The sequence below is a fragment of the Heptranchias perlo genome, unplaced genomic scaffold (genome assembly GCF_035084215.1).
Source record: "Heptranchias perlo isolate sHepPer1 unplaced genomic scaffold, sHepPer1.hap1 HAP1_SCAFFOLD_574, whole genome shotgun sequence".
Classification (NCBI taxonomy): domain Eukaryota; kingdom Metazoa; phylum Chordata; class Chondrichthyes; order Hexanchiformes; family Hexanchidae; genus Heptranchias; species Heptranchias perlo.
In genome coordinates, this window is record NW_027139596.1 from 39490 (window position 1) to 52481 (window position 12992).

The following is a 12992-nucleotide window of genomic DNA, read 5'->3' on the forward strand; positions in this document are numbered from 1 at the left end:
GGTGAGGGGAGTGGAGGTGAGGGGAGGGGAGGTGAGAGGAGCCGAGGTGAGGGGAGTGGAGGTGAGGGTTGTGGAGGTGAGGGGAGGGGAGGTGAGGGGAGCCGAGGTGAGGGGAGCTGAGATGAGGGGAGTGGAGGTGAGGGGAGTGGAGGTGAGGGTTGTGGAGGTGAGGGGAGGGGAGGTGAGGGGAGCCGAGATGAGGGGAGTGGAGGTGAGGGGAGTGGAGGTGAGGGGAGTGGAGGTGAGGGGAGCCGAGGTGAGGGTTGCGGAGGTGAGGGGAGGGGAGTGGAGAAGTGCCCCCACTGAGGTGGGGAACACTGAATGATTCTGCCCCCTGGTGTCTTTCAGAGAACAGAACGTGTCCATCCCACAGACAACTGACCATGATGTGCGACATGAAGCTGGGGGACGATTGCGAGAGTGACGGGGACTGTGACATCTGGCAGATGTGCTGCAAAGCCAGCTGTGGGACGAAATGCATCCCATCATTCATCAGAAAAGGTGAGCAACCCCCAAACTCCAGCACATGAGGCCTCCTCAAACAGCCCCCCCGACGGGCACAGGGGGAATAAGAGAACTCAGTGTGGGTCTCAGTGTTTGATGGGACAGTGTAGAGGGAGCTTTACTCTGTATCTAACCCTGTACCTGACCCTGGGGGTGTTTGATGGGACAGTGTAGAGGGAGCTTTACTCTGTATCTAACCCTGTACCTGACCCTGGGAGTGTTTGATGGGACAGTGTAGAGTGAACTTTACTCTGTATCTAACCCTGTACCTGACCCTGGGAGTGTTTGATGGGACAGTGTAGAGGGAGCTTTACTCTGTATCTAACCCTGTACCTGACCCTGGGAGTGTTTGATGGGACAGTGTAGAGGGAGCTTTACTCTGTATCTAACACTGTACCTGACCCTGGGAGTGTTTGATGGGACAGTGTAGAGGGAGCTTTACTCTGTATCTAACCCTGTACCTGACCCTGGGAGTGTTTGATGGGACAGTGTAGAGTGAACTTTACTCTGTATCTAACCCTGTACCTGACCCTGGGAGTGTTTGATGGGACAGTGTAGAGGGAGCTTTACTCTGTATCTAACCCTGTACCTGACCCTGGGAGTGTTTGATGGGACAGTGTAGAGGGAGCTTTACTCTGTATCTAACACTGTACCTGACCCTGGGAGTGTTTGATGGGACAGTGTAGAGGGAGCTTTACTCTGTATCTCACCCTGTACCTGCCCTGGGAGTGTTTGATGGGACAGTGTAGAGGGAGCTTTACTCTGTATCTAACCCTGTACCTGACCCTGGGAGTGTTTGATGGGACAGTGTAGAGTGAACTTTACTCTGTATCTAACCCTGTACCTGACCCTGGGAGTGTTTGATGGGACAGTGTAGAGGGAGCTTTACTCTGTATCTAACCCTGTACCTGACCCTGGGAGTGTTTGATGGGACAGTGTAGAGGGAGCTTTACTCTGTATCTAACACTGTACCTGACCCTGGGAGTGTTTGATGGGACAGTGTAGAGGGAGCTTTACTCTGTATCTCACCCTGTACCTGCCCTGGGAGTGTTTGATGGGACAGTGTCGAGGGAGCTTTACTCTGTATCTCACCCTGTACCTGCCCTGGGAGTGTTTGATGGGACAGTGTGGAGGGAGCTTTACTCTGTATCTAACCCTGTACCTGCCCTGGGAGTGTTTGACGGGACAGTGTAGAGGGAGCTTTACTCTGTATCTAACCCTGTACCTGACCCTGGGAGTGTTTGATGGGACAGTGTAGAAGGAGCTTTACTCTGTATCGAACCCTGTACCTGCCCTGGGAGTGTTTGATGGGACGGTGTAGAGGGAGCTTTACTCTGCATCTAACCCTGTACCTGACCCTGGGAGTGTTTGATGGGACAGTGTAGAGGGAGCTTTACTCTGTATCTCACCCTGTACCTGCCCTGGGAGTGTTTGATGGGACAGTGTAGAGGGAGCTTTACTCTGTATCTAACCCTGTACCTGCCCTGGGAGTGTTTGATGGGACAGTGTAGAGGGAGCTTTACTCTGTATCTAACCCTGTACCTGCCCTGGGAGTGTTTGATGGGACAGTGTGGAGGGAGCTTTACTCTGTATCTAACCCTGTACCTGACCCTGGGAGTGTTTGATGGGACAGTGTAGAGGGAGCTTTACTCTGTATCTAACCCTGTACCTGCCCTGGGAGTGTTTGATGGGACAGTGTAGAGGGAGCTTTACTCTGTATCTAACCCTGTACCTGCCCTGGGAGTGTTTGACGGGTCAGTGTAGAGGGAGCTTTACTCTGTATCTAACCCTGTACCTGCCCTGGGAGTGTTTGATGGGACAGTGTGGAGGGAGCTTTACTCTGTATCTAACCCTGTACCTGCCCTGGGAGTGTTTGATGGGACAGTGTAGAGGGAGCTTTACTCTGTATCTAACCCTGTACCTGCCCTGGGAGTGTTTGATGGGACAGTGTAGAGGGAGCTTTACTCTGTATCTAACCCTGTACCTGACCCTGGGAGTGTTTGATGGGACAGTGTGGAGGGAGCTTTACTCTGTATCTCACCCTGCACCTGAGCCTGGGAGTGTTTGATGGGACAGTGTAGAGGGAGCTTTACTCTGTATCTAACCCTGTACCTGCCCTGGGAGTGTTTGATGGGACGGTGTAGAGTGAACTTTACTCTGTATTTGAGTTGTGTCTGAAACTTCCCTTCTCAACAATTTGACTAATTCTGAACTCTGATTCTGATTATTTTAGTGAAACAGAGGAAGTGCCCGGAACTTCCCAAAGTCTCATTTCTCTGTCACAAGAATCACAGCCAGTCGTGTGAGGAGGACGATGATTGCAGCTCAAATAAACAGTGCTGTGAGATTGGATGTGGGAAAAAATGTCTCCACTCATTCACATCCCGTAAGGACCAAACCTCAGGGAGGGGCAGTGGGAAACGGGTGGGATTCTGGTCCCAGGGTCCAGGGAATCTGTGTCCGTGTGTGACGGGGTAGTGTCTGTGTGTGACGGGGTAGTGTCTGTGTGTGACGGGGTAGTGTCTGTGTGTGACGGGGTAGTGTCTGTGTGTGACGGGGTAGTGTCTGTGTGTGACGGGGTAGTGTCTGTGTGTGACGGGGTAGTGTCTGTGTGTGACGGGGTAGTGTCTGTGTGTGACGGGGTAGTGTCTGTATGTGACGGGGTAGTGTCTGTGTGTGACGGGGTAGTGTCTGTGTGTGACGGGGTAGTGTCTGTGTGTGACGGGGTAGTGTCTGTGTGTGACGGGGTAGTGTCTGTGTGTGACGGGGTGGTGTCTGTGTGTGACGGGGTAGTGTCTGTGTGTGACGGGGTAGTGTCTGTGTGTGACGGGGTTGTGTCTGTGTGTGACGGGGTAGTGTCTGTGTGTGACGGGGTAGTGTCTGTGTGTGACGGGGTAGTGTCTGTGTGTGACGGGGTAGTGTCTGTGTGTGACGGGGTAGTGTCTGTGTGTGACGGGGTAGTGTCTGTGTGTGACGGGGTAGTGTCTGTGTGTGACGGGGTAGTGTCTGTGTGTGACGGGGTAGTGTCTGTGTGTGACGGGGTAGTGTCTGTGTGTGACGGGGAGTGTGATTGAATCCTGAGACCCTCCTACTCGGTGTTCCTCAGGACAGTGGTGGGCGGGACAGTTCACTCAGTCACCTATCAGTGAGGGAATGGTTTCAACCATTGTGGGAATTCCCGTGGGGAACCCCCATCACTTCCTCCTCCTGTCTAAACTGACCCTGACATCAGATTGTTGGATTTCCAGATGGGAAACCCGGAGAGTGCTCCCCACCGAACAGGCTGAGCTACGTCTGCAATTCGACCATGGGGAGTCCGTGCGAGGACGAGAGTGACTGTGGGAGGTGGCAGACATGCTGCGACACACACTGTGGGCCCAGATGTGTCTTCAAGAGATTCAGAGGAGGTGAGTACAAGGATCGAGGGGGATTACAGTCTGCAATCTGTGTTCACACAAAGCCCGAGCTCCCGAACTCACTGCGCAATGAGCTTTACTCTGTATCTCACCCTGTACCTGGGAGTGTTTGATGGGACAGTGTAGAGGGAGCTTTACTCTGTAACTAACCCTGTACCTGCCCTGGGAGTGTTTGATGGGACAGTGTAGAGGGAGCTTTACTCTGTATCTCACCCTGTACCTGCCCTGGGAGTGTTTGACGGGACAGTGTAGAGGGAGCTTTACTCTGTATCTAACCCTGTACCTGACCCTGGGAGTGTTTGATGGGACAGTGTAGAGGGAGCTTTACTCTGTATCTCACCCTGTACCTGCCCTGGGAGTGTTTGACGGGACAGTGCAGAGGGAGCTTTACTCTGTATCTAACCCTGTACCTGCCCTGGGAGTGTTTGACGGGACAGTGTAGAGGGAGCTTTACTCTGTATCTAACCCTGTACCTGCCCTGGGAGTGTTTGATGGGACAGTGTAGAGGGAGCTTTACTCTGTATCTAACCCTGTACCTGACCTGGGAGTGTTTGATGGGACAGTGTAGAGGGAGCTTTACTCTGTATCTAACCCTGTACCTGACCCTGGGAGTGTTTGATGGGACAGTGTCGAGGGAGCTTTACTCTGTATCTAACCCTGTACCTGCCCTGGGAGTGTTTGATGGGACAGTGTAGAGGGAGCTTTACTCTGTATCTAACCCTGTACCTGACCCTGGGAGTGTTTGATGGGACAGTGTAGAGGGAGCTTTACTCTGTATCTAACCCTGTACCTGCCCTGGGAGTGTTTGATGGGACAGTGTAGAGGGAGCTTTACTCTGTATCTAACCCTGTACCTGCCCTGGGAGTGTTTGATGGGACAGTGTAGAGGGAGCTTTACTCTGTATCTAACCCTGTACCTGCCCTGGGAGTGTTTGATGGGACAGTGTAGAGGGAGCTTTACTCTGTATCTAACTCTGTACCTGACCCTGGGAGTGTTTGATGGGACAGTGTAGAGGGAGCTTTACTCTGGATCTAACCCTGTACCTGCCCTGGGAGTGTTTGACGGGACAGTGTAGAGGGAGCTTTACTCTGTATCTTACCCTGTACCTGCCCTGGGAGTGTTTGATGGGACAGTGTAGAGTGAGCTTTACTCTGTATCGAACCCTGTACCTGCCCTGGGAGTGTTTGATGGGACAGTGTAGAGGGAGCTTTACTCTGTATCTAATCCTGGACCTGCCTTGGAAGTGTTTGATGGGACATTGTAGAGGGAGCTTTACTCTGTATCTAAACCTGTACCTACCCTGGGAGTGTTTGATGGGACAGTGTAGAGGGAGCTTTACTCTGTATCTAACCCTGTACCTGCCCTGGGAGTGTTTGATGGGACGGTGTAGAGGGAGCTTTACTCTGTATCTAACCCTGTACCTGCCCTGGGAGTGTTTGATGGGACAGTGCAGAAGGAGCTTTACTCTGTATCTCACCCTGTCCGTGCCCTGGGAGTGTTTGAGGGGACAGTGTAGAGGGAGCTTTACTCTGTATCTAACCCTGTACCTGCCCTGGGAGTGTTTGATGGGACAGTGTAGAGGGAGCTTTACTCTGTATCTAGCCCTGTACCTGCCCTGTGAGTGTTTGATAGGACAGTGTAGAGGGAGCTTTACTCTGTATCTAACCCTGTACCTGCCCTGGGAGTGTTTGATGGGACAGTGTAGAGGGAGCTTTACTCTGTATCTAACCCTGTACCTGCCCTGGGAGTGTTTGATGGGACAGTGTAGAGGGAGCTTTACTCTGTATCTAACTCTGTACCTGACCCTGGGAGTGTTTGATGGGACAGTGTAGAGGGAGCTTTACTCTGGATCTAACCCTGTACCTGCCCTGGGAGTGTTTGACGGGACAGTGTAGAGGGAGCTTTACTCTGTATCTTACCCTGTACCTGCCCTGGGAGTGTTTGATGGGACAGTGTAGAGTGAGCTTTACTCTGTATCGAACCCTGTACCTGCCCTGGGAGTGTTTGATGGGACAGTGTAGAGGGAGCTTTACTCTGTATCTAATCCTGGACCTGCCTTGGAAGTGTTTAATGGGACATTGTAGAGGGAGCTTTACTCTGTATCTAAACCTGTACCTGCCCTGGGAGTGTTTGATGGGACGGTGTAGAGGGAGATTTACTCTGTATCTAACCCTGTACCTGCCCTGGGAGTGTTTGATGGGACAGTGTGGAGGGAGCTTTACTCTGTATCTAACCCTGTACCTGCCCTGGGAGTGTTTGATGGGACGGTGTAGAGGGAGGTTTACTCTGTATCTAACCCTGTACCTGACCCTGGGAGTGTTTGATGGGACAGTGTAGAGGGAGCTTTACTCTGTATCTAACCCTGAACCTGCCCTGGGAGTGTTTGACGGGACAGTGTAGAGTGAGCTTTACTCTGTATCTCACCCTGTACCTGCCCTGGGAGTGTTTGACGGGACAGTGTGGAGGGAGCTTTACTCTGTATCTAACCCTGCACCTGCCCTGGGAGTGTTTGATGGGACAGTGTAGAGGGAGCTTTACTCTGTATCTAACCCTGTACCTGCCCTGGGAGTGTTTGATGGGACAGTGTAGAGGGAGCTTTACTCTGTATCTAACCCTGTACCTGCCCTGGGAGTGTTTGATGGGACAGTGTAGAGGGAGCTTTACTCTGTATCTAACCCTGTCCGTGTCCTGGGAGTGTTTGAGGGGACAGTGTAGAGGGAGCTTTACTCTGTATCTAACCCTGTACCTGCCCTGGGAGTGTTTGACGGGACAGTGTAGAGGGAGCTTTACTCTGTATCTAACCCTATACCTGCCCTGGGAGTGTTTGATGGGACAGTGTAGAGGGAGCTTTACTCTGTATCTAACCCTGTACCTGACCCTGGGAGTGTTTGATGGGACAGTGTAGAGGGAGCTTTACTCTGTATCTAACCCTGTACCTGCCCTGGGAGTGTTTGACGGGACAGTGTAGAGGGAGCTTTACTCTGTATCTAACCCGTGTTGTACCCTCTCTCTCTCTCTCTGTGTCCTGTAGACGATGGGAACTGCCCTCACCCGGCCCTGCTCTCCCGTGTCTGTAACTCGACCTTCGGAAAGCTGTGTGAGACGGACAGAGACTGCAGTGGATCCCAGACTTGCTGCGACACCGTCTGTAACAAACGATGTGTCCTGTCCTTCGGGAACTTCAATGGAGGCAGCTCCTGGAACAAAGACGGGAAATCATCGACAGGTCTGTACAGCACCCCCTCATCCCCCTCTGTCTGGGTCTGTGTTTGACCCCAGGTCCCAGAGGGTGAAAGGTCAGAGTCTGACACTGTGACCCCACTCCCCCTCGGTTTCAGGCTGGAGCAGGCTGTGTTTGGCAGTGTGTCCGTCCTTCTGGTTGTTTCATGGTCCTGGGTGTTGCAGGTTTGAAGAGACCCTCATTGTGAGGGGTCTCTCTCTCTCTCTCTCTCTCTCACTCTCTCCATCTCTGTCTCGCTCTCTCTCTCTCTCTCTCTCCTCTCTCTCTCTCTCTCTCACTCTCTCTCCATCTCTGTCTCGCTCTCTCTCTCTCTCCTCTCTCTCTCTCTCTCTCTCACTCTCTCCATCTCTGTCTCGCTCTCTCTCTCTCCTCTCTCTCCATCTCTGTCTCGCTCTCTCTCTCTCTCCTCTCTCTCTCTCTCTCTCTCTCACTCTCTCCATCTCTGTCTCGCTCTCTCTCTCTCTCCTCTCTCTCTCTCTCTCACTCTCTCTCTCTCCATCTCTGTCTCGCTCTCTCTCTCTCTCCTCTCTCTCTCTCTCTCTCACTCTCTCCATCTCTGTCTCGCTCTCTCTCTCTCCTCTCTCTCTCTCTCTCACTCTCTCCATCTCTGTCTCGCTCTCTCTCTCTCTCCTCTCTCTCTCTCTCTCCTCTCTCTCTCTCTGTCCCTCTCTCTCCCTCTCTTTCTCTCTCACTCCCCCTCCCTCTCTCTCTCCATCTCTCTCTCCCCCTCCCTCCCCTCTCTCTGTCTTTCTCTGTCCCTCCCTCTCTCTGTCTCTCTCTCTCTCACACACACCCTCTCTGTCTCCCTTCCTCCCTTTTTCTCTCTCCATCTCTGTCTCTCCCCTCTCTCTCTCTCACACCCCCTCTCTCTCATTCTCACTCTCTCTCTCTCTCCCCCTCTCTCTCTCTCTCATTCTCACTCTCTCTCTCTCTCACTCCATCTCTGTCTCTCTCTTTCTGTCTCTTTCTGTCTGTCTGTCTGTCTCTGTCTCTCTGTCTCTGTCTCTCCCACTCTGTCTCTCTCTCTCTCTCCCTCTTTCCCTCTCTCCCTCCATCTCTCCCTCTCTCTGTTCCCCCCTCTCTCCCTCTCCCCCTCTCTCTCCCTCACTCTCTCCGAAGCCTTAATTCTCTCCCTCATGTAACCACCCCTAACTCAAACCCTTCTTTCCTCAGAGAGGACTGTCCAGAAATGCCCGGAAGCCTCCAGACTGGAGCGAGTGTGTCGGATGAACCACAGAGAGCCGTGCGAGGGGGAGGAGGATTGTGGGGACTGGAAGCAATGCTGCAAGACACCATGTGGATACAGATGCGTCCATTCCTTCCTGGGGCAAGGACAGAGTGCGGCAGTCTCGGGTAAAAGCACACAGACAGTCTGCCCCGAAAATTACCAACTGTGTCTCAACAAAGATACACCTGGGAACGAGAGATCTCTGGTCTGTAGAGGGGTCTGAGACTGATGGGTCTCTGGTCTGTCCTGGGGTCTGAGACTGATGGGTCTCTGGTCTGTAGAGGGGTCTGAGACTGATGGGTCTCTGGTCTGTAGAGGGGTCTGAGACTGATGGGTCTCTGGTCTGTCGGGGGGTCTGAGACTGATGGGTCTCTGGTCTGTCGGGGGGTCTGAGACTGATGGGTCTCTGGTCTGTCGGGGGGTCTGAGACTGATGGGTCTCTGGTCTGTCGGGGGGTCTGAGACTGATGGGTCTCTGGTCTGTAGAGGGGTCTGAGACTGATGGGTCTCTGGTCTGTAGAGGGGTCTGAGACTGATGGGTCTCTGGTCTGTAGAGGGGTCTGAGACTGATGGGTCTCTGGTCTGTAGGGGGGTCTGAGACTGATGGGTCTCTAGTCTGGAGAGGGGTCTGAGACTGATGGGTCTCTGGTCTGTAGAGGGGTCTGAGACTGATGGGTCTCTGGTCTGTCGGGGGGTCTGAGACTGATGGGTCTCTGGTCTGTCGGGGGTCTGAGACTGATGGGTCTCTGGTCTGTAGAGGGGTCTGAGACTGATGGGTCTCTGGTCTGTCGGGGGGTCTGAGACTGATGGGTCTCTGGTCTGTCGGGGGGTCTGAGACTGATGGGTCTCTGGTCTGTAGAGGGGTCTGAGACTGATGGGTCTCTGGTCTGTCGGGGGGTCTGAGACTGATGGGTCTCTGGTCTGTAGAGGGGTCTGAGACTGATGGGTCTCTGGTCTGCAGAGGGGTCTGAGACTGATGGGTCTCTGGTCTGTAGAGGGGTCTGAGACCGATGGGTCTCTGGTCTGTCGGGGGGTCTGAGACTGATGGGTCTCTGGTCTGTAGAGGGGTCTGAGACTGATGGGTCTCTGGTCTGTCGGGGGATCTGAGACTGATGGGTCTCTGGTCTGTCGGGGGGTCTGAGACTGATGGGTCTCTGGTCTGTAGAGGGGTCTGAGACTGATGGGTCTCTGGTCTGTAGAGGGGTCTGAGACTGATGGGTCTCTGGTCTGTCGGGGGGTCTGAGACTGATGGGTCTCTGGTCTGTCGGGGGGTCTGAGACTGATGGGTCTCTGGTCTGTCGGGGGGTCTGAGACTGATGGGTCTCTGGTCTGTCGGGGGGTCTGAGACTGATGGGTCTCTGGTCTGTCGGGGGGTCTGAGACTGATGGGTCTCTGGTCTGTCGAGGGGTCTGAGACTGATGGGTCTCTGGTCTGTAGAGGGGTCTGAGACTGATGGGTCTCTGGTCTGTCGGGGGGTCTGAGACTGATGGGTCTCTGGTCTGTCGGGGGGTCTGAGACTGATGGGTCTCTGGTCTGTCGGGGGGTCTGAGACTGATGGGTCTCTGGTCTGTCGGGGGGTCTGAGACTGATGGGTCTCTGGTCTGTCGGGGGGTCTGAGACTGATGGGTCTCTGGTCTGTAGAGGGGTCTGAGACTGATGGGTCTCTGGTCTGTAGAGGGGTCTGAGACCGATGGGTCTCTGGTCTGTCGGGGGGTCTGAGACTGATGGGTCTCTGGTCTGTAGAGGGGTCTGAGACTGATGGGTCTCTGGTCTGTCGGGGGATCTGAGACTGATGGGTCTCTGGTCTGTCGGGGGGTCTGAGACTGATGGGTCTCTGGTCTGTAGAGGGGTCTGAGACTGATGGGTCTCTGGTCTGTAGAGGGGTCTGAGACTGATGGGTCTCTGGTCTGTCGGGGGGTCTGAGACTGATGGGTCTCTGGTCTGTCGGGGGGTCTGAGACTGATGGGTCTCTGGTCTGTCGGGGGGTCTGAGACTGATGGGTCTCTGGTCTGTCGGGGGGTCTGAGACTGATGGGTCTCTGGTCTGTCGGGGGGTCTGAGACTGATGGGTCTCTGGTCTGTCGAGGGGTCTGAGACTGATGGGTCTCTGGTCTGTAGAGGGGTCTGAGACTGATGGGTCTCTGGTCTGTCGGGGGGTCTGAGACTGATGGGTCTCTGGTCTGTCGGGGGGTCTGAGACTGATGGGTCTCTGGTCTGTCGGGGGGTCTGAGACTGATGGGTCTCTGGTCTGTAGAGGGGTCTGAGACTGATGGGTCTCTGGTCTGTCGGGGGGTCTGAGACTGATGGGTCTCAGGTCTGTCGGGGGGTCTGAGACTGATGGGTCTCTGGTCTGTAGAGGGGTCTGAGACTGATGGGTCTCTGGTCTGTAGAGGGGTCTGAGACTGATGGGTCTCTGGTCTGTCGGGGGGTCTGAGACTGATGGGTCTCTGGTCTGTCGGGGGGTCTGAGACTGATGGGTCTCTGGTCTGTAGAGGGGTCTGAGACTGATGGGTCTCTGGTCTGTCGGGGGGTCTGAGACTGATGGGTCTCTGGTCTGTCGGGGGGTCTGAGACTGATGGGTCTCTGGTCTGTAGAGGGGTCTGAGACTGATGGGTCTCTGGTCTGTAGAGGGGTCTGAGACTGATGGGTCTCTGGTCTGTCGGGGGGTCTGAGACTGATGGGTCTCTGGTCTGTAGAGGGGTCTGAGACTGATGGGTCTCTGGTCTGTCGGGGGGTCTGAGACTGATGGGTCTCTGGTCTGTCGGGGGGTCTGTGACTGATGGGTCTCTGGTCTGTCGGGTGGTCTGACACTGGTAATCCTCTGCCCTCAGTATCCCAGAGGTGGGTCCAGTATTCCCGGTGAGCTGTGCTGAGGCCTCGATCTCACCTATTCCCAAACTCTGCCTCTTCTTTTCCAGATCTGAAGGCTGGTGAGTGCCCTGCTCCCAGTCGCTTGGCCTTGATGTGTGAGCTGAAGTACGGGGAGCTGTGTGAGGATGACGATGATTGCTATGCCTGGCAGACCTGCTGCAACACACCCTGCGGGAGGAGATGTGTCCATTCCTTCAGGGGCAAGAGTGAGTTCCCCATCAGACCTTCCCCATCGCCCGATGATGCGGGCGGAGAAGGGCCGGGGGGTGGGGGGAGGAGGGGGGGCAGTGAGTTCCAGATTAGAGGCAACAAACAGACCGGTCTCTCACAGTCTGTTCGGACACTGACCATTGACCCTTTGGGACCTAGGGTCCAATTCAGCCCCAGACAGAGGGCATGAAGGAGTCCTCTCTCTGATGGGGGTCTGGGTGAGGAGACTCCTCTCTCTCTCTGATGGGGGTCTGGGTGAGGAGACTCCTCTCTCTCTCTGATGGGGGTCTGGGTGAGGAGACTCCTCTCTCTCTCTGATGGGGGTCTGGGTGAGGAGACTCCTCTCTCTCTCTGATGGGGGTCTGGGTGAGGAGACTCCTCTCTCTCTCTGATGGGGGTCTGTGTGAGGAGACTCCTCTCCCTCTGATGGGGGTCTGGGTGAGGAGACTCCTCTCTCTCTCTGATGGGGGTCTGGGTGAGGAGACTCCTCTCTCTCTCTGATGGGGGTCTGGGTGAGGAGACTCCTCTCTCTCTGATGTGGGTCTGGGTGAGGAGACTCCTCTCTCTCTCTGATGGGGGTCTGGGTGAGGAGACTCCTCTCTCTCTGATGGGGGTCTGGGTGAGGAGACTCCTCTCTCTCTCTGATGGGGGTCTGGGTGAGGAGACTCCTCTCTCTCTGATGGGGGTCTGGGTGAGGAGACTCCTCTCTCTCTCTGATGGGGGTCTGGGTGAGGAGACTCCTCTCTCTCTCTGATGGGGGTCTGGGTGTGGAGACTCCTCTCTCTCTGATGGGGGTCTGGGTGAGGAGACTCCTCTCTCTCTCTGATGGGGGTCTGGGTGAGGAGACTCCTCTCTCTCTCTGATGGGGGTCCGGGTGAGGAGAATCCTCTCCCTCTGATGGGGGTCTGGGTGAGGAGACTCCTCTCCCTCTGATGGGGGTCTGGGTGAGGAGACTCCTCTCTCTCTCTGATGGGGGTCTGGGTGAGGAGACTCCTCTCTCTCTGATGGGGGTCTGGGTGAGGAGACTCCTCTCCCTCTGATGGGGGTCTGGGTGAGGAGACTCCTCTCTCTCTCTGATGGGGGTCTGGGTGAGGAGACTCCTCTCTCTCTCTGATGGGGGTCTGGGTGAGGAGACTCCTCTCTCTCTGATGGGGGTCTGGGTGAGGAGACTCCTCTCTCTCTCTGATGGGGGTCTGGGTGAGGAGACTCCTCTCTCTCTCTGATGGGGGTCTGGGTGAGGAGACCCCTCTCTCTCTCTGATGGGGGTCTGGGTGAGGAGACTCCTCTCTCTCTCTGATGGGGGTCTGGGTGAGGAGACTCCTCTCCCTCTGATGGGGGTCTGGGTGAGGAGACTCCTCTCTCTCTCTGATGGGGGTCTGGGTGAGGAGACTCCTCTCTCTCTCTGATGGGGGTCTGGGTGAGGAGACTCCTCTCTCTCTCTGATGGGGGTCTGGGTGAGGAGACTCCTCTCCCACTGATGGGGGTCTGGGTGAGGAGACTCCTCTCTCTCTGATGGGGGTCTGG

The 12992-nt window shown here is 55.0% G+C and overlaps 1 protein-coding gene across 1 annotated transcript in view; it reads left to right on the forward strand.

Annotated features, from left to right (window-relative positions):
• Window positions 1–2781: 2781 nt before the first annotated feature.
• Window positions 2782–12992, forward strand: part of LOC137316211 (protein jagged-1-like) — a 43681-nt gene continuing 33470 nt past the window's right edge. The window contains exons 1-5 of the mRNA XM_067980344.1: window positions 2782–2890; window positions 3753–3911; window positions 6952–7146; window positions 8335–8514; window positions 11306–11464. Of these exons, the coding sequence (XP_067836445.1) occupies window positions 3812–3911; window positions 6952–7146; window positions 8335–8514; window positions 11306–11464 (634 nt within the window). The 5' untranslated portion in view covers window positions 2782–2890; window positions 3753–3811. The remainder of the gene's footprint in view (window positions 2891–3752; window positions 3912–6951; window positions 7147–8334; window positions 8515–11305; window positions 11465–12992) is intronic.